This window comes from Anguilla anguilla, chromosome 8 (assembly GCF_013347855.1).
Source record: "Anguilla anguilla isolate fAngAng1 chromosome 8, fAngAng1.pri, whole genome shotgun sequence".
NCBI classification, from domain to species: domain Eukaryota; kingdom Metazoa; phylum Chordata; class Actinopteri; order Anguilliformes; family Anguillidae; genus Anguilla; species Anguilla anguilla.
This window is the reverse complement of record NC_049208.1, coordinates 21,919,970-21,939,766: the sequence shown is the minus strand read 5'-3', so window position 1 is coordinate 21,939,766 and position 19,797 is coordinate 21,919,970. Positions and strand designations below refer to the sequence as shown.

Genomic DNA, 19,797 nt, shown 5'->3' with positions numbered 1-19,797 from the left:
TTTAAATTAGTAGTGGTACAGCCACCGTTTTCCTTCGAAGTTACTGCTAGCCGAGCAGTGAAGTGTGCCCTCCAGATGCGAACCATGCACCATAAATTAGTCCATAGTCTTCCTGGTCTTTTTGTGGAATTGAAGAATGGCAGAGTAAAATTACGGCAGTCTGAAAAAGCTAAAGGTACGATTACTAGAATTAACCTGTTATTTTACCATGACAAAAAGTGCGGAAGGTGATTTCCAGTTTGCTTTTACTGTATCACCAATGTGAATTACGCAGAACTACCGCATACCTCACATAACTGTATCAAACGTTTTGAGTCAATTACAACGGGCTAACAAAGAAAATCCGGAAGAAAATATTCAGCAACCGAATTAATCCGTTTGAATGTTTTAGTACGTAATATGCTGTCCCAGCACGAATGCTTAGCATTTTATAAAACGAATACTAAAGCAAGAAAAGAACAGAAGAGCACACGTTATAATTCCAAGACGTTGGCAGGCTATAACCAAAAGTAGGCTACTGCGCCGCATAACATACAAGTTTTATTTGAAGTTATTATGAAAATAAATCTGTTTGCGCCTGCATATTTTTAAACATGGCGCCTGAAAATAGACACAAAAAAAATGCTACGAGTACTCGACCAATCAGAAATGTTCAGCGCTGCAAGCTCCCCCCAAAAGGTTCCTGTACTTTCGGAAAGTACTACCCCCCGAGCAGGAACCTTTTGGGGGGTAAAACAAAGCCCCCAGAACTAAATTTAGACCCCAGTTCCTGCGGTGGAAACGCACTGAGTTCCTCCAAAGGTTCCTAGTTCCGGGGTATAGTTCCTGCGGTGGAAACGCGGCTAATGACAAAATAATGGGCTGTAAATCAATATTTAAATGGAGTGTTTTCAACACAGCAAGTTGCTACTGTTTCCTATGGCCTATTGAAAACCGTCCCAAATACAGACTCACACACAGGAAATGTTATTTACCATGGTTTCATCATGGAGTTTTTTCATCCTTTTCAAATATTCTTCATCATTACAGTAACAACTTGTGGTAATGCTTTGACACACATGTGCTGTAACTGCCTTTTTAGAGTGGAATATGCTTACATTTACATTTTCCAATGTATATAAGGAAGGAAGTGCCTCCCATTATCAAAGATAAGTGTGTATTTCAAACGAGTCTGAATAAACGCATGACCTTCAATGGGTGATTATCTGCAAAGTCTGAATAAGGTCCTAAGTGCTCCATCACTTTGGCCTTTGGGCCAGGATTCATATGTTATTCAACTTTTCATATTATTACTCACCAATTAAAATCATGCTTTTAACATCCAATTTGGACCCTTTAGTGCCTAAAAAGGACTGGAAAATAGGCCCTATGGATTAGATGGTTCTGATAGGCGTGCTCTTAGACACACTTCTTGTAAAGCATGTGGATGCTGGGAAGGTGGGTGGAGACACAGGTCCACCAACATACTCTTTTAATTTTAGCTCAACACACATTCATGAATGCAGAAAATTTCTCGAGTGCTATTTTTTGATGAATGGATTGCAGTGGGATGATTTGTTAAAATCTTTTCTTCCCATTGGTTTTGTTGTCAGAACATGATTTATTTAAATAACCCGAGGAGCTGCTCAACTGTACTGCCATTTACCCATGCTCCCCTCAATCAGTGGCCTGCCTTCATGGTACAGTGTGGAAAGTTCTTCAGAAGGTCACACCTGTCACTTGCCGTGCCATTTAGAACCACTGATGTGTTTAATTAGTTTTTTGGCTTTTTTCACTGTGAAAGCAGAGGCATGAATCTTTTCAGGAAATGCCACAAATCCAGTTTATTTTGAAACATGTTTTTGTTGTACATTTGTGCTGAGAACCAAGCGTAAGCCTAATTTTTGAAAAATGTCCACTGCACGCAACATTAGTTCTAACGAAAGCAGAACATCAAAATAAGCCTGAAAGTAAAATGCTTCAATTGAATAATAATTCAAAAGCAAAGATATGACTTGTCAAAAAGGACTTTCAGTGAATAAATGAGCTATATATATGTACAGCCTCATTAATATCCATACAGTACAGATTGAGACTGCATGCATTAAACTAAGAGGACTATAACATTATTTAATATCTGTTAAACAGTTAAATTAAGTACGTACCATATTATAAATTAACTGCGTCTATATAGTGTCATTTGTAACAAAATCTTGAAATCTTGAGAGAGACTGTCGGTTTTAAACTTTTATTTAGCTTTTTAGCATGTATAGAGGCATCTATATTTAATATCATGTGAAAATATTCATTAATTGATAGCCGTATTATTCTTCCTTTAGCGTCTCATTAGGTTAATTTCATTTAAACTTCAAAAAATACATTCAAGGGGGTTCCCAGTAGAGAGATAACAACTCGCTTGACTGGCAGAAAATCCCTTAACTGCAACCTTAGAGAATTACGGGTCCATGAATCGACCCCTGGCACAAGCTGCTTATAGGAGTGATTTGAAATCCAATTAATTCCTTCATATTTCGGGGGAACCCTACAGCAGGCAAGGCTTGGAAGTAATGGCCTTTGCCCGTTATTACCTTTTCTAATGTGCCTACACATTGACAGGTATTTAAAGAAACACCAGTAAGAAAATTCATATGTCTAATCAATAAAGAAGGGAGTCAGCATTCATTAGGCTGAGGCAGTTACCAGGAGATGAGAAACTGCTTTAATTGAAAAGGAACAACACCCACTGTAGCCTGTGTGGCTTCCTTTCCAGTTTAGTTCAAAGGCATCTCATTCAAAGGCAGCAAGCTTTCAACCGTTCAACCCTGACTGTCCACAGGCTGCCTTTCAAAAATGTCTTTGCTCGCCTCCAGACTCTAATAAACCTTCTCTCTGCTTGTTTGCTACATCGTGATCACAGCCTCTGTAAATGTGCACCACTGCCTGCAATCACAGGCATTATACACAATGGTCATCAGATCCCAGTGTAAATCTGTTAATACCCAATGCATTGTATGTGTCAATACTGGTCATCAAAAGATAATTTGGCATGCCATTGCCGTGGCTGCCCTCTGTCTGATATTATTATATTCAACAACTTGGCCTCATGGCGATTTAGCAGGAATAACTCTGTTTGAGTCTTTTATATAATTCTAGTATTTTAAATTTCAATCTATTTAGAATTGAGCCAAATGACCAATGATTTGCTTAAGTAAATATTGTATGATTCCATCTGAATTTGGTTTTTGCCAAATCTGGTTATGGTAATCTGGTTATGATAATTTATAATACCATTCTGCATAAGTTCCAAGACTTCTAGGATACTTGTGGCAATTCTGCCTAATTAGAGGTTAATTGGATACATCCAATAAAGCGTTAGATACATTTTGTCAAACTGTCTTGCGTAAGTCCTTTATTTAACAGATCAGGGTTTTTATGGATTTATCCATTTATTTTTGTGGCCCTTTTTACGGTATATTTTAACGGTATTCAAAAAGCCAACCTAAAATCGGTCTGAATTATTTCTGTATAGTTAATGATATAAGGCTTGTTTATGAAATGTTAAGGCTTGTTTTTTCTGAAGAGTGGGCCAGGAGACTACAGTGGGGATCAGTCCCAAACTGTCTGTTGTCAGTTGTAAATGTAATGAATTGCTGAGCCGAAGATGGCCAGAGAGTGGTGTAGGAATTCTCAGAGCTCTGATGGACTCTTGTTTTTTCAAAAATGAGCTGGCAGCAGTGGTGCTGCTTGACAAATTTGGAACATTGGGATGCCAAGAGGTCAGATCTTCATGGTCTCAGAAGATAATACTTCAGCGGGATTCTGAACACCTTGAGAGATCAAAGCAAGCAAACAAGGTAAAGGACAATTTAACAGTCCAGAACCCCTGTGCCTCGGCTACATTCAGACAAAAGAGGCAGAGCAATTTGGGCAAAGCCGTATTTTATTGATGTGGGCCCCAGACAGCTTGTATCTGGAATCAGATTAAAGGGTGAAATTCCCATTTCTTGCTTTATGTCAACTGAACCAAAAACTATGAACTGTCCCTACGGAGGGGACATGAACCCTAAGATTTGTGCTGTGCTTGAATTTTTGGGGAGGTAGATTGAGACTGTTATGTATTTAATGATAGCTATCTGGCTGTGTACCTCCAGCTTTGCCCATCAGTAAGAGAGTTGGGCTGTCAAGAAAATGCCTGGACTGTCCATTATTCAGAGCAATGCATTAGAATAGCCCACAGCAAGATTTTGAAATACATCATAAAATACATGAATTATAGGAGACGTAATAAATATGAATGAAAGTTTTATCATTCCTACTTTGCAGGATTTGCAGATTTGTTACAATAAAATACTGTCTTTGTCTTTTGGATTTAGATTTGTACTTTATGTATTTATATGATTTTTATTGTGCATTGGCTTATTAAGAGAGGAAGCTGTAATAAAAATAAATATATCCAGTAAACAAAATGATGTGTGTTTTTATTGGAAAAATGTTTTGAGGGGCTGTGTATCCACTATTGTCAAGGGAAAAAAATACGGTGAAGAAAGATGTAATCCTGCAGGCAGGAAAAATATCAAAAATATTTATGTATGCTTTTTGTTTATATTCCCCAGCAGTCCTCATTTAAGGCATGTGCTGTGGCACAAAGGATCTTGGTGAGTGAATCTGTGAGAAAGATGAAACTGCTATTGGCTTCTATACTGTATCCGTTACCTTGGCTGGAGTGTTTCGATTTTGGCAGCAGAGGGAATTGATGATGTAAGCTTATTAAGCCCACAGGGGCTGTCTGCAGTCGTGGCCTCTTGAGATTTCTTAGTGGTTCTTTTCCCTGCTTGACAGACTCTGAGGGGGGGGGGGGGGGGAACTCGGGGGAAGGGGGCGGGTGTCCCACAGGCACTGAAAAGCACTGTATGCTCAGATGAGCAGCTACAAGACCAAGCCTATCGCTTCACCTACCCGTCTTCAGGCAGTTGATTCAACAGCTTACCTGATTTGCCAGTCTCTCTGATGTATGGTGTACCTGTAGCATATTGTGATAACTAGACTCTAGAGATGGCAAAGGAGCTACCACCCTTGCTAGATCTTTAAAAGAAATGTACGCAAAAGCAGTGAAACGTACACTTTTTGAACAACAGTACCGTCGATTTGTCTGTTTGAGCATTGCTGCATGCCACAGTCATACAATGTGTTGCACTAAATTGTAATGCTTCAAAGCATTGATGATTTATTTTCTGTCGATTGTCAAACCAGTATTTGTCATTAATCAGTAAATGGACTTCTGGGGTCGGGTAATAGAGCCATTGATTCAGTCCCAGGCTTTTGCATCAGAGAGTTTAAATGTGGAAAATTCCTTTTTGCTTGGCTGCCTACAAATCCCAAGTGCCACCCGCCCCCCTCCCCACCCCCACCTCAAAGCAAACCCATGCCATGCCCAGCCTGGGCCCCCCAGCTCGGTATAAGGACTTTGATATTCCAAACCGCACCTCCTGGAGCTGAGATAGCATCGCAGCTCAGCCCACTTTCCCGCACTCAGGCAAAGCCTTTCCAGAGAGATTCCAGCACAAATTAGATTTCTCGCAATCAGCTCTCCCACTCTCCCTCCCGTTCCTTATTGCCCACCTCTCCGCCCGCCCACCATTCTGACATGAAAAGAGGAGAGAAAAAAAACGTCTCACTCCACGTCTATTCAGTGTTCTCCCGGCGACCGGAGATCGAGCGCGCGAGGAGCAGCCGTCTCTGCTCCTGTTGCAAGTTCACGTGCAGAGGAATAACATCTCCTCCTGCTGCCAGGGAAGGGAGGAGTTAGGCTGTCTGAAGCGACTCTCGGAACAAAAGGCATTCCGCAGGAATCACCACCGCTAGTCTCATTCAGCGGAAGCAAACCAGCAAAGGCTAGCGCATCTTCCAAGAGAGAGAGAGCCAGTGGGGGAGGGCTATCTGAATTAGCCTAAGGGGCGGACTGTGGATTCATTGTAGGCAGTCCATTCTCCAACTGTGTTGACTGCCAGGACAGATCCACAAGCCATCATTCTTTATACCTTGGAAACAGAGGGACTGAATTTACGCTTGAGGATGCTTTTACTTTTTTAAGTGAGGTAGGATATTGCATCATTTGCTCAGCATTTTTGTGAATCTGTAATGAAAATTTATGAATTTTCATTCCTTCAGTAAGAAGCACATTCTTAAGCAATACAATTTTTCTTATTGTTCTTTTCCTCACCTTAAAGATCTTCCAACCCACACAGATTATTTGTAGCTGGCTTTTATAAAAGGATTAGACTCGTTCGGTATTTTTTTAATTTGTGAGTATTTTTGAGTTAAGTATCCTTGGATTTTTCCCTTGGTGCCCCCATTCAAAGGGAATCATGTAGCTGTGCATGGCTGTAGATACAAATTGGATTAGCTGTAAATCGAACTGGATGTATTAACTATGGCCACCACACAGGAGTCTCCAGAAACCTTAACCCCAGATTCTCTTCCCAGCATGCCTCACCGAACTGTTCTCCAGAGTTCAGAAAGTGAGGTTCTCATGCGTTCTGCAAGCGAGATCACAGCGGCTTTTGTGAAGAAGACAAAATTTCATGGGCTGAAGTACATCTTTGCCCGGGACCGGTCCCAGATTCGGCGCATCTTCTGGTTCTTCGCCTTCTTCAGCTGCGTGGGGCTGCTCTCCACCTGGTCCTGGAACCGACTCCACTACCTGCTCTCCTACCCAGCCTTCACCAAGATCCACATGGTGTGGGCCCATAGCATGGCCTTCCCCGCCGTCACCTTCTGCAACCAGAACCTGTTCCGGGCTTCCCAGTTGACCAAGACCGACCTCTACCACAGCGGCTACTGGCTGGACCTTCTGCACCAAAACCACTCAGTCAATGAGAGGAGCCTGGCTATCCTGAGGGACAGCCGGAGACAGAGCATGCTCAGCTTGCTGGAGTTCGGCCATTACGCCCCACCGCCCAACTTCCACATCAACACGACAGAGATGATCGACAGGCTGGGGCACCAGCTCGAGGACATGCTGCTCGAGTGCAAGTTCCAGGGAGAGAACTGCACCTACAAGAACTTCACCCCTGTACGTACAGAGGGGGGGGGGGGAATCTAACTGCAAAAATACATCTCTGTCCATACAGTGAGAGTCAGAGAGTAGAGAAAGAAGGAGAAAGAGAACAGCACTAACAAGAATCTTACCCTTAAATTGGGGGGAATAGATGGAGGAGGGGAAGGAGAGAGAGGGACAGTGTAAGGCAAATGATCAATGTGAGTGAGCGATGCGGCTGTCAGTTAGATTTTGCTTTCAGTAAACAGATGGAAAAGAGGCAATGATGCGTGTGAAAGAGAAAGGGGGGTGTGGACAAATTCACAAAGAAGATAAGTTATGGATATTTCAGAATGTAACTCGAGATCTGTGTCCAGATGCGATTATGGGGATTTAACAGCAGAAATACAGTATCAGATAAATGGTTTCTTGGACAGAGGGAGAACGTTTCATTGAAATGCATATGCCTCCTCCTGGCTGATTTGCAGCAGTATTGGAAGCAGATATTGGAGTCAGGGTTCCTTTGCATGAGGGGAGAGCCATTCTCTTTGTGATATTGTTCAATTACCATTTTACAGTATTATCCTCACCATGGGATATATTCAATTGATGCTCATATTGGCAGGAATTTTCAGAGCACGCATGCAGATAATTTGATCGGGGCAATTGTGTTGTACATAATTGAAAAGAGATGTCTGGGAGATTTTGGGTAGAGAGGGTGCGTGAGTTGAAGTATGTGTTTAATATATATTGTGTGATTAGTAATAAGAAGCAATTGCATATTGTCCACCTGGGTACCTGAAAACTGGCAGATTTATTTATTTATTTCTCTTACACTTCTATGTTTTCTTGCATGTTTAGATGCATGGTCTTGGTGTTTTCTCAATAGGGTTATAAATACAGTAAACACAAAAAAATGCAGTTTCCTTAATTGTCAGAATCAAGCAAAAACTGACAGCTGCTTCTGCCATGTTTGCTGTCAGATTTCAAAATTCTGTGTAAGTATTGAGCAAATGTTAGTCTGGAAGCCTCAATTGTCTGTTGTTTGCTTAGCCACTATTCCACCTTGACTGCTGTCCTTGTCTAGCATTTCTGTAATGAGCTCCACATCTTTGTTAGAGCAGAAGTAGACAACAAAGCCAAGCAAGGACAAAACATATTCCCCTGAATTTAATTAAAATCACTAATCCATCTTAAGAGAATATGCAGTCAAATGAAAACCTTCACAGCACAATCTACCAAAATACTGCAAAAAAACAAAACTTTTTTAGCCCTTTGATTACATGGGAATTTTGTTGGAATCTATGGGGTCAGTTTACTGCAATAGGCAGCAGGTTAATCTGGGAGAGCTTGCTTTTTAATTGAATCACACTTCTCTTCAAGAGGATTCACAGTTTTATTGAATCCAGGGTTATTTATGTCTTCAAGAAAAGCAGGTTCAGGATACGGTTGGTCCTCCGTGCCGCTGCTTTCAGTGTGAAAGCAAAAGGAAATATATCCACAAAGAAAGTGTCTTTGTCTCTCCTCCATCATTTCTGCTGCTCTTCCTCACCCTCTTATCATCCTCATCATGTTGGCTCGTACAGCATGGGCTTTGCTATGCTTGCCTTTCATATGGCATCAATCTTAGAGGAAAGACTACTATGATGACTGCTGACCAAAAAAGAAAGATAGTGACTTTGCTTTTATTGGCTATATTGAGTTGAATATATTTTTGCCACAAAGAAAGTGGGAGTTGTCAAAACTATCAAAGCCATCTTATGTAAATCTTTAAACAAAATTCAACTGCCCACAGATGATTAAATTTTCAGTTATGTGCTAGGATGAGAGGCCAGTCTTATTTTTTGAAAGTGGATGAATCAGTATTTAATATCTGCAAGGCACTGCTTAAATGCAAATTAATTCTGTCACAATCTACGAACTGTTTCTTCGCTGCTGACAATACCAAAATGAACAAGTATCATATTATTGTCAAAATGTTATTACATTGTCACTATAGGCTCATACAACATCAAGCTCCAGGTCTGCTGATGGTCCTCGTGTGTCTGTGCATACAGCAACTTTGGTTCCGTGCCCCTAGTCCAGACCATCTTCATTTTTATTGGTCACAAACTTCACTTCCTCTTCCTTTCTTTTGAAATAAGATTACAGTTCACAGAGGTAAAAGCAACAATTACTAATGACCTTCATCAATTAATTTAGGTGCAAACATATGGCCACCATTTCATTTATAATGCATGCCATCATTAACGGTATTGGAAAATAACATACTCACTGAATTGCTAGAACCCCCTCAATCATGTGATATATGCCAGCTCTACTCGTCGGTAATGCATTTGTCAGTGTAGCGTAGGAGAAGCTGGCAAGACAGGCCAGTTGTGAATGCTGAAAAACCTGCATTTGGAGAACTTGTCTCCCAGTGCAGGGAAATTACTGCATATAATGTTTGTTCAAGAATTCTGTGATAGCTTTTGGCCAAAATACCCTGGCAGTAAACATCCTCCCTGGCCTGTGGTGCAGTGAATCAGTAAATCTGTATAAAATTATTATTATTACAGAATCCCAGTATGTGTGCACGTGTGAAAGATCTGAGCTGTTATCTCAGCAGAGGTTTAACATCGTAGCATTGTTGAGGCTACCTGCACCTGGGCGTAATTTGGATAGTAGCAACTTGGTGAGTTAAGGTAACAAACCAGAATGTTATTCGGTTGTAGGGTTGTAGCCTTCTGACAATGTTCTCAGGTATTTTTTCAAGCATTTTTTGTATAATAATGTCATTGTGCTGTGGGACCTAATTAAAATATAATTAAAGTGTGACTGTATTTGTCTTGTTATGTCTGTGCATTGTGAAGGTACATTTTCAGCTCAAACATAGCCTAGCAATATTATAAAATAAATTCCAAAGACCCCACATAAAGAGAGATAAACAGGGATAAGTGAGTAGCTGCTTTCATTTAAAGAAAACTAAAATGAAATACAATTTCATAATTGTATGAGAAGTTTGTTTGTTTTCTACAACATTTTAACTATTTTATGCATATTTTTAATATCATTTTCATAAAGTTAACTATATATACTGTTTGAAAATTAAGTATTTTACCAGTGAGGGTTGTACTGTTCTAGGTCACTATTTTCATGGTTAATCTTGAAACCAATTACTAAACTATTTTTGGCCTACTTGTTTATTTTTGCAAAAGAAATGGCAAAGAAATTGTTAACGTTTGATATATTTCATCCAACACCCACTACTGCACAAAAAAACATGCAAAAAGATAATGTTACTGGTAAGATTATCATCAAGATCTTAGCCTTTTGAAGTAGTAATGTAAATTCAGCCTGTCAAATTTCTATAGCAATCCTGATGGCCTGAACAGTCCCCCTTAACTTTTGAATTGTCACTCATTGCTTGTGATTTTCCTCTTTTTTCTCTGAATTGTCACCCCTCCAATATTAATTGTCATCTGATGCATTTTTAAGTTTCCAAAGATAGTTGAAATTCACTTCACATGCTTGGGAATCATCCTCTCTGAGTAATAGTATCTTATAAGGGCACCAACTGTAATCCAGGGAATGGACGAGATAACTGATAGCTATCATTACATTTCACTTAGGATAATTCCAGTGATGGAGCTTTGAAAATGTCACAGGAGAAATGCAAATTACTTTCATTAATTTCCACATGGACTTGTGTTAAACGCGTATAAGAAAGGGCCATAAAAGTTTAATGGATGCATATATAAGTTTAAAGTTTAGTAGGTGATGATTGTAATATTTTGCCAATGACAATTAAACTTTTATATAAATAAAAGATTTCCATTCATAAAGTCGGCCTCACGGTGTAGTCTTAAAATGAATATGTGAATTTGGCACTTGATGGCGGGTTATTAAGACAGCTTAAACCCCTAAACCATGCTGCAGCAGACTCATATTAAGTCTTTGGGCACAGGAGAGTAAATTTGAAAGTTTGAAACATGCCTGCTGTCATTTTCAATTTGAAAGGGGTCAGCGCACTAAATTCAGTGCTTTGGGCACAGTAGGTTGAGTGAGTCACACAGGTGTGTCTTTTAGCGACTGTCGTGTGGAACTTGCCAAGAGGTGTTGGAAATGTCATGGAGGGTCTAGGCGTCATTCTATTTGCTGTGACCTGGGTTTACAGTCAGTGTGCAGGTGGCAGCAAGTAGGCTTTTTCCCTGTCTCCCGGCCATCTCTCCTCGCAAGGCTGCTAATCGAAACTTGGCTCTGAGCTACGTGCCACCGCAGCGTCTTGTTCGTCCCAGAAGAGTCATTTTCACTCTCCTCGCCCCGGCGGCAAACTCGATAATCGAGAAGCGTGAGCACCCATTAAAGGGCCGTGTCACATGACCGCTTAACACTTGGGTGCCGTCTTGGGTTCCGGAATAGGTGTTTGCTGCAAAATGACACCTCTCTAACACTGTGAAAAGAAGGGTTCTGCTCTAAGCAGCCAGGAGTGGATTGCACAACATTTGGAATAAGCATGGAAGATTTGCCTGGCTTTATTGCACCTGGGACCACAACTGACAGTGTGTCCGCCGCGATACCACCACTATAAATAGCACAGCCTCAGTTTTTGCGGGTTTGTCATGGCGTACTGGGCTCATCCGTGGCTTATGCTGAGGCAGATCACATTTGCGAAGACAGGTTTACCACATCCAACTTCAATACAGTTTCTGAAGAGTTAGCCATGTTTGCCCAAAGGAAACATTAAAATTAATGTGAAAATATATTCCAGCAATCATTTCATAATAACTGTCTGTAATAACTGTTCTCCACTTTTGGAGAACAGAGAGACAAAGCATTTTTAGTTTTCCAAGATTTCCTGCTTTGGCTTTCTGCCGTGATGTTGATGTCCTTGTCACTGTGTGCTCACCAGCAGGAGCTGAATTCCTTAGCTACCACATTTTGCCAGTCTTATATAACACGCTCAGCTCATGCAAGTTAAATTGTGAGTGAAAAAAAGCATATATTAATGGAAATTAATTTTCTTCAATAGGTGTAACAGGTTTTTCAGTGCTAATTCTTCCTATGGCCAATAGTATTCCTTAACGTAGATTTACCTGCAGAATAAAATTGACTGGGTTGCTGGATGGGTCGTCCAATTAAAGTACTGTTGCAGTGGATTGAATGGGCTCATGGTCTAGTTTCAAACCCAGAATATGCCAGTTCTGTCAGCTCCACAGAGCAAAGCACAAATGTCACTCTTGTTGCTCAGGGAAGGGATGGTGCCAGTCGGCTGGGACTACAGCATCTAAACACTCACGCTCGCCTCTAGTCTGCCAGTCAGTTTGCACATAATGGGCTCTATTTTGCAGAGGCGAAGTCGTAGGGTGCATGGGCGCAGTCAATGGCTCAGTGTATGGGTGCACTGGGTGTGGCTACTGAATGTTGGTATTTTCGTGACTAGAGGCGAGGAGAACATAGCTCGAAGTGCGTGACACAGGTAGAAAATTAATGGGCTGGATTATGATGCATATATTATCAGTGGTTGTGTTGCAGCTGAATTCACTCATAGCCAGTCAAATTACTTTTTTTCATTCCCTTTAAGAGCAGGACGCAAAGTGCCATGGTTTACTTCCAGTCTCTGTGGTTGACTCCTTCCATGTCGTATTGCTGTCACTAAAAAATACAACACAATTATTCATAAACACCAGAAAATTTATAATCATTATGAGAACTTTGCAAAGCATAGCCTAGCCTAGCCTACCTTTTACAATTTTGTAGCCTACAGTGAGTAGTCTACATCTTTTCATGTGATAAAAACAAGCAACACTTTCCATTTGTGAGTTACTTCAAACTAATAAATGATTCTCACTTAATCATAGCCACTTTTATATTAGGCCTGATACTGATATATATGGGTGTAACCAGCTATCGCAAACTGATAACAGAGGCTTGATTCCAAACTGGGATAGCAGAGGCCATTCCAAATAAGGAGAAAAGGAGGAATAAGTAACAATTGACTAAAACCTGGGGCTCCCAGTGGCTTCTCCTCTTATTCACTTTATCGTACCTATTGTCAGCCAAGAGAGAGCAACTGCCCAGATAACATTACAGGCTTTCAGGACTGCTGTTTCCATGTCCTGTAGAACATGTAAGTGTGAGAGGATGAAAAAATAACATCTGCTGTGCAGACGTTCAAGAGCTAGGTCTGAGTTAAGGAACAAGCAGCAGAAGTAATGGGAAGAGATTTGAAGGTTAGAGGAGCAGACAGAAAACATCTGCTCTTTGAGAAGGGTTTTCAGCAAAACCGCTAAGATGGAAGATGCTCATCAACAGTGACATCACAGCCGTGTCAATGCACTGTTGAAATACGACCAGGGCCCACTGGATTGTCAGGCATTTGTGTTTGTGTGTGTGGGCACGAGTGTATAGCTCTGTGTGTCTGTTAGCATGCATGTTAACATAACAGTCTGTGTGTATGTGTGCACATGAGTGTGTTCTGTATTTTATGTATGCATGAGTACATTTGTGTGTGTATGTTCTGTATTTTATGTATGCGTGAGTACGTGTGTGTGTGTGTGTGTGTGTGCGTGTGCGTGTGTGTACGTACATGTGCGCATATGTGCCTGGATTTATGTGCATGTGCCTCTGCGTGCACATGATACAAAAGTGTTTGCAGATGTGTGTATATGTGTGGGTTCCAGATGTGTTTGATAATTTTCTTATCTGGTCATGGACATCAATATTCCTGTGTGCTCAGGCATTTGCTCAGGCCTCTGAATAATTTCGCCATCTCCATGACAGATCCATTCTATCCTGGGAAATTAGATCACCTGGAACTTATGTCTCCTGTCACCCTTTTCATTAAATGTCCCCTCCATACCAACTGTCAGTGCTACTTATTTAAAAACAAAAAGGATTAAGTGATGGCTTGTTTGAACCGATTTGTTCTGCTGGCACTTGTGTTTTCCACCAGACTGTTTCTAAAGAGAAAGATGAAGGCAATCTTGATGAAGGCAAAGCTTATTTTCAGCTGTGCATTATCTGAAAATGAAAATCTGAATTAACACTGAGTTGCCCCATACATTGGTAAAATTTACACGGTCTACAAACAGAATAAGTCACAGAGCACTGAGAAATGGGAATTCTCTGGGGATTTTGTATACGTTTTCTAATAGTGCCATGCAAAATCTTTAATAAATTAAGAAATCATGTCATTTGCCAACCAAGGCCAGTACAGCAGTTGTCATGTTAGTCATTTTTGCCTGTAGAGTAGCTTCTAAAGTTTTTCAGAAGTGTTTGTAGGTAACACTTAGTGATATGCTACATTGTGATTCAGTAACAATGTTGTATCTCAGCATCCTTTGTGTAAAGTTACATTTATTTAACTGTATATAATATATAACATTTGTATGAAAGGTATTAATCACCTACTAATGCATACGTCCCAGCTTTACAGGGAAAATTTATGTCTACAAATGCTATGGTTTTGGCTGAGAAGTCAGACACAAACAAAACAATAAATGTTTCTGAAATTAATTACATTATGTTTATGGAAAAATCCCAATATGGTTACAGTAGACTGGCGCACAATTGGTTTAATTAAAAGATGTGCACTGTACTCTGTTTTCAAAAAACAATTACATTCTGAAGGCTTAGAAATTGAAATGGGGATCTTTAATCATTCCTGTACACAGTTAGAAAATGGAAGAATTTAATTCTCTGACTTTATTCTGTTCCGAACATGACAGAACACAACAGACCCATTCTGGATTGGTAGTGTTCTAATGTTCAATGTAAATGTCTTCTCTAGCTGCTCGTCAATGTATGGCTTGATCACCAGACTAACTGTAAGAGGAACAGCGAGGTCGATTTTCACAAAAAACATATTTCAACCAATGAAATGGACCTAGGGATGTACTTAACCACACAGAACATTTGCAGAACAACTTCAACAAAAATATACTGCACCAAAAAAAATGAAACTTAAATCACTGTCATTAATGATCATTTATGCAGTGTATAGACATTGTCTATGTGCCCATTAGGAGATAATTAAGCAATACAGCTGCATTTCTCATTTTGAGGTCCACTCCGCCAGAAAGACAATGGCTTATGGAACCATCAGGGCTGCTGGTACTACTGTTCCAGCTGTGATAATGGTGGGGGCGACATCCTTGCCCAGAGCATCCCCTAGTATCAACACTCTCAGAAATAAAGGTACAGTGGAAGTACATTTTTGTTCTTTTAGGAACAAATTTCCCAAATGTACCCTGAAAGGTACAATGTTCTTTGGGCACTAATAAATACATTTTACGAGCAAAAAAGGTACAAATTAATTACTAAATCCATGGCTAGTGGTGCGATTTTATATACCTCTTGGTACCTCACTAGTGACAAACACTGAGCCTTTTTAGGAGCTTTTTTGTACCCTTTTTCAGTGAAGGCAAGAAATACTAATTAATTCAACATTGCAAAATAGGCACAGAATTACTAATTATTGATACAGTCTTGGTAAGGTACGACAGAAGAATGGTTTTAATTTGAACATTCAATTGAAGAAGCAATATTATCTAAGATATATTTTTGTTGCATAGTACTGTTTGTCTAGTTTGTGCTCGCAACAGATTCTGCCCTATTAATTACTCTGCCATATCATAAAGGTTACTGCCAGCTAGCACTCAGTTGTGACTTTTGTCCTCCAATGAAGAAAAAAAAATTATAATTAGTTTTTTGGAAAAAATATGGTATTTCCCTCAAGTGCAAATGCTAGTGTCTGAATTCAAAAGCTCAATTTTGTCATCACTTCTAACAGTTACTGTCCGGCCATTTTCACCCCTCGGTGAGCACAAATAACTGTTGTTAGTTTCATAGGTTTGAAACCCATTTCACGGGTCCCAAAGTGTAGGGAAACACTACTTTATGAGATTGGCCATATGGCACCTTAGCCACTGCAGACTGATTGAGCGGAGACCTCTGCACTTTCATTATGTCCCACTGGGCCTGAGTGCCAGGTGCCATCTCTTTTCCCATCATCCTCCATAACAGGGAAGTTATTTCTGAGCATTCATTCCTTCTCCTGTGTCTGTTTCTTTCTCTCTTCCACTGTGAATACAGGTTTCTGGAAACTAAAGCACCTAAATATCTGACCTGAATGACAGACTGTTGGAAACACTTTGCTTTGATGCATATTTTACTTAAAGTACTATAAAATCTTCCAAGTGCTACAATGGAGTATGGTATTCATACTCATTAAAGATAAGATAAGGTTTCAGGTGATGTAAATCCCATCATGTAAAACATACTTGCAACTGTTTACTCAGTGTTTGCTTGACTTCAAGTGCATTTGAAATAGAAATCTGCTCTAAATAATGTCTAACCAGATCTGAATGGCTTACAGTTTTAATAGTCTACGTTTACAGTCGTTTGCTGGTGCCTCTAGGGTACACTTCCATCCTGCTTCTGTGTTCAGAGATCGTCGCCCTCCTCGTGTTCGATTTTAACTATCCCAAAAAAACCCGCGGCACCCACAGATGAATGCCACGTCCATCTTTGTCACACGGCTGAGCACACCGCACCACTCACGTTCTGGATTATGGTCTAATCGCAGATACAGTTAGCAACGCGAACGTGTAGGTGCAATCCCAGTGCAAATGATGGAAAGCATAATATTTGAGGAGAATTTTAATTTCAAAATCGCACCGGGGTGTTTGTAAACACGGTTTTTGATGAGGTTTTCTGTAGCTGTTGTGCCAGCTTCCTGACTGCTTCTGGTGAGCTATGAATGTCATTTATGGACGAGTTTCCATAGCCGCTCATCTGCATGCTGCATTTAATTACCTCGTTTGCAGCTGGTCCCATTTTAATCAGACCGAGTTACATACTCCTGTTATGAGCAGTTATTTCACAGAAAGTGCGCATCACCCCAGTGCAGCTCACAGGAGCCCCCACAGTGTGTGGATTTCTCTGCCACTCATTAACTCGGAATGTGTCCTGTGTGTCCCAAGCTTTGCTTCAGGAAAGCTAATGATCAGTGGGTAATGGGGGCAGATGAGGAGAAGCTCCAGCAGAATGGCATTTCATTTTAAACTGATTTGCATTATTTCTTGTATTTCAGCTTAAGTGAAAGGGAAACAAACACGGCATCTGGGTGGTTCAGCCCTACACAGGCCACATCTTACAGCCTAGATCTCAGAGATTTAAGTCTGGGCTATATTGCTAGTCTACTGTGAGTATGAGTTTGCACCAGAGACTCACAGATAGGTACCCCCAGGAGCAGCGTGGGTTGAAGCCAGCTGTGAGAGAGGCACCTCTCCTCTTACTGCTGTTATTTTGTTCTATCTGTCCTTTTATGCTTTCATTCCTGTAAAGATCTGGAAAGTGATTGTTAGCCCTACATAGGTAGCATCGCAGGGCACTTGCTTGCTTGTTGCACTTGCGTATGTAAGCAGTGGATAGTATGAACATGACCAAAAAATATATGGAATTGGCCGGTGCACCATGAACCTATTTTAAACAATGACACTTCACACTGTCCAGAAATGAATAATAAATAAATTTCCCTTTTCACTAAAATGCTCATCCTGTTGACAGTAGTCAGTGAGCTGTACAGCTGTGTTTGAAAGTAAAATAAAATTGAGTGTACCCAAGGAGCTGAAATCGAGACTATTACATGATTCTAGATTTAGACGGAGAGGCAGAAACCTTCTCTATAATTCAATAAAACGTGCTGTTCCATTTTAGATTGTCCCAGGGACATACATCTCATAAAGTACATAGCATGCTTGGAATTTGACAGAATAAACTATATGAACAAAATGAAAAATAAATTAAAAAAACAAAAAGAAAATTGTTTTCTTCCTTTGAATGTAATTCAGTCCTCCCACTTAGAAGATTTGGTTTTCAATAACAAATTTTAAAAGTTTTGTTGTGTACACAACATGTTCCTCTTTTTGAATTGAAATCATGTCATGAAAGTGAGTGAAACTTCACATTTCTAGACCTTGATTGCAACTGTGACTTTGCACTTTTAATTCTGACTGGCCCTGGAGCTATGCTCTTACCCACTGTGCTTTCGTGAAATATCCAGCTGTGTAAATTGATGCTGTTCAAAAAAGGCAGCTGTACAAGTTTTCCACAAATCAGGGCATCTATTGGAAAAACATTGAAGTAATGTGGTAACTCTAAAGGTTTACCATTTTACTAGAAAATATGGGCAACGTAAAAAATATGCATGTCTGTGGTTTCTTCCTGTTCCGTTCACATTTGACTTGCAGTGGGATGAGCATCATAAAAATGAGTAGGCGAGTACTGCTTTAAATCAAGTTTGTCAGTGTGTTTAGGCTCAGCCGCCATAGCTTATTTCTCTATTAAACCAAGTCTGGGGGAAGACGCAGGCATTAAACATTAATCGCCATGGACCACCAGTCTTCCACAGTCTGGCTTCTAGCAGAGGAGGAACGAGATTAGCTGGGATTGAGGTTCTGAAAGTAAGCGCAGACCTGTAGGTAGAACCCCCCTCCACCAACCACCTTCGCACTTGCACCCCGCCCCCACAACCACCTCTGCATCCCCCCCACCTCCAACTCCCCAACTGCGCAGGCAGCTGCTGGAGCCAGCTGCCAGCACATCCTACCCGTGGCGCCATCAACGCTCGGAGCCTCTGATGAAGCTGGTGGGGCGGAGGGCACAGATGGCTCAGACGCTTACTGATATGCCACCAGGCTGCTGAGTGGGAGGAGGGGGCGTCCTCATTATGGAGAATGCTTGCTGTGGGTTAAACAGGACTTATACTGAGGAAAAGGGAACATTTAAGATCATTAAGACAAGTGATGTCATACAGCTAGTTGTCCTTCTAATGAAAGGGTCATTAGGCACAAACCCCCTACTTTGTCTTACAGATAAAGGCAAGTGTTAATTTTTGCGTAACGCAAGAGCACATTTTAATGAACTTGCCAAACTGTTTGTGAAGAAACCTACAATCATTTGCATTAAGTGTAAGCTATTAAAGGCATTTAATGTATTGGTGAGATAATTCTACATTCAGACCAATAGCCTTTTAATTTTTTATCCCTTTTGAGACACACACCTTGCTGAATTCAGGAAATCAAATGCATGACATTTTAATATTACCAAATGCATACTGTAGTGTATGGTATGGTTGCAATAAAAAAAATCACCTAATATCCTCAGCATTATGTTCCATGCTCAACATGATCGCCAACCATAAGATGACGTCTAAATAAAGAACTAAAAACTCCTTTGTGAAATGAAATGTTTGTCTTATATCATTTTGTGGTCAGTTAGTCTCACCTAACTGAAATGCTGCATGAAATTCTGTTGAAGATTGGGCCTCCACAAAGCCCAAAAATCGATCCCTTGCTTCATATTCCCTTTGCGGTCCGTTTCATGGCGCGCGGGTTTGGATTAGCTTACATCTTTCATTTTAATGGAACAGCAGGGAGAAGTAAATTACTGGAGGGAATATAAAAGGAATGAGATAAGAAAAAGGTCTAAGCCATTACTTGGGATTATCCCTAATTTATAGAGGTGAGATCTGAATGACGCAATACAGCCTTCTTATTGACTTAAATTTAATGTAGCGCTTCTCTGCCGCCTAAATCTCTGTTGCCTAAATCCCTGCTGCCATTTTCGGTTTTATTTATGTAAGTAGTGCTGCTTCACAGATCCACCAGAAAAAAAAAGACTTGTACCCTCCCCCCTTTCAGTACTGGACAATTGGTTAACACTGATTCTTGTAGACTTTTCTGAAATTAAACTTGAAATTGGTCCCAAGAGCACATGGTCTGGGCAAAGCTTTTGCA

General features: G+C 40.5%; 1 protein-coding gene across 7 annotated transcripts in view; it reads left to right on the top strand.

Annotated features, from left to right (window-relative positions):
• The window catches only part of asic1c (acid-sensing (proton-gated) ion channel 1c), a 326,109-nt gene that overhangs the window by 262,738 nt on the left and 43,574 nt on the right, over positions 1-19,797 (top strand). The window contains exons 1-2 of one of the 7 annotated variants that reach the window (XM_035429637.1): positions 5,611-6,074; positions 6,463-7,051. The exons of 3 other annotated variants lie outside the window; for them this stretch is intronic. In XM_035429637.1, coding sequence (XP_035285528.1) covers positions 6,464-7,051 — 588 coding nt within the window. In that variant the 5' untranslated portion in view covers positions 5,611-6,074; position 6,463. Of the gene's footprint in view, positions 1-5,604; positions 7,052-19,797 lie in introns of those variants that run through there. 3 more of the 7 variants (XM_035429635.1, XM_035429633.1, XM_035429636.1) reach the window with 3 other exon arrangements.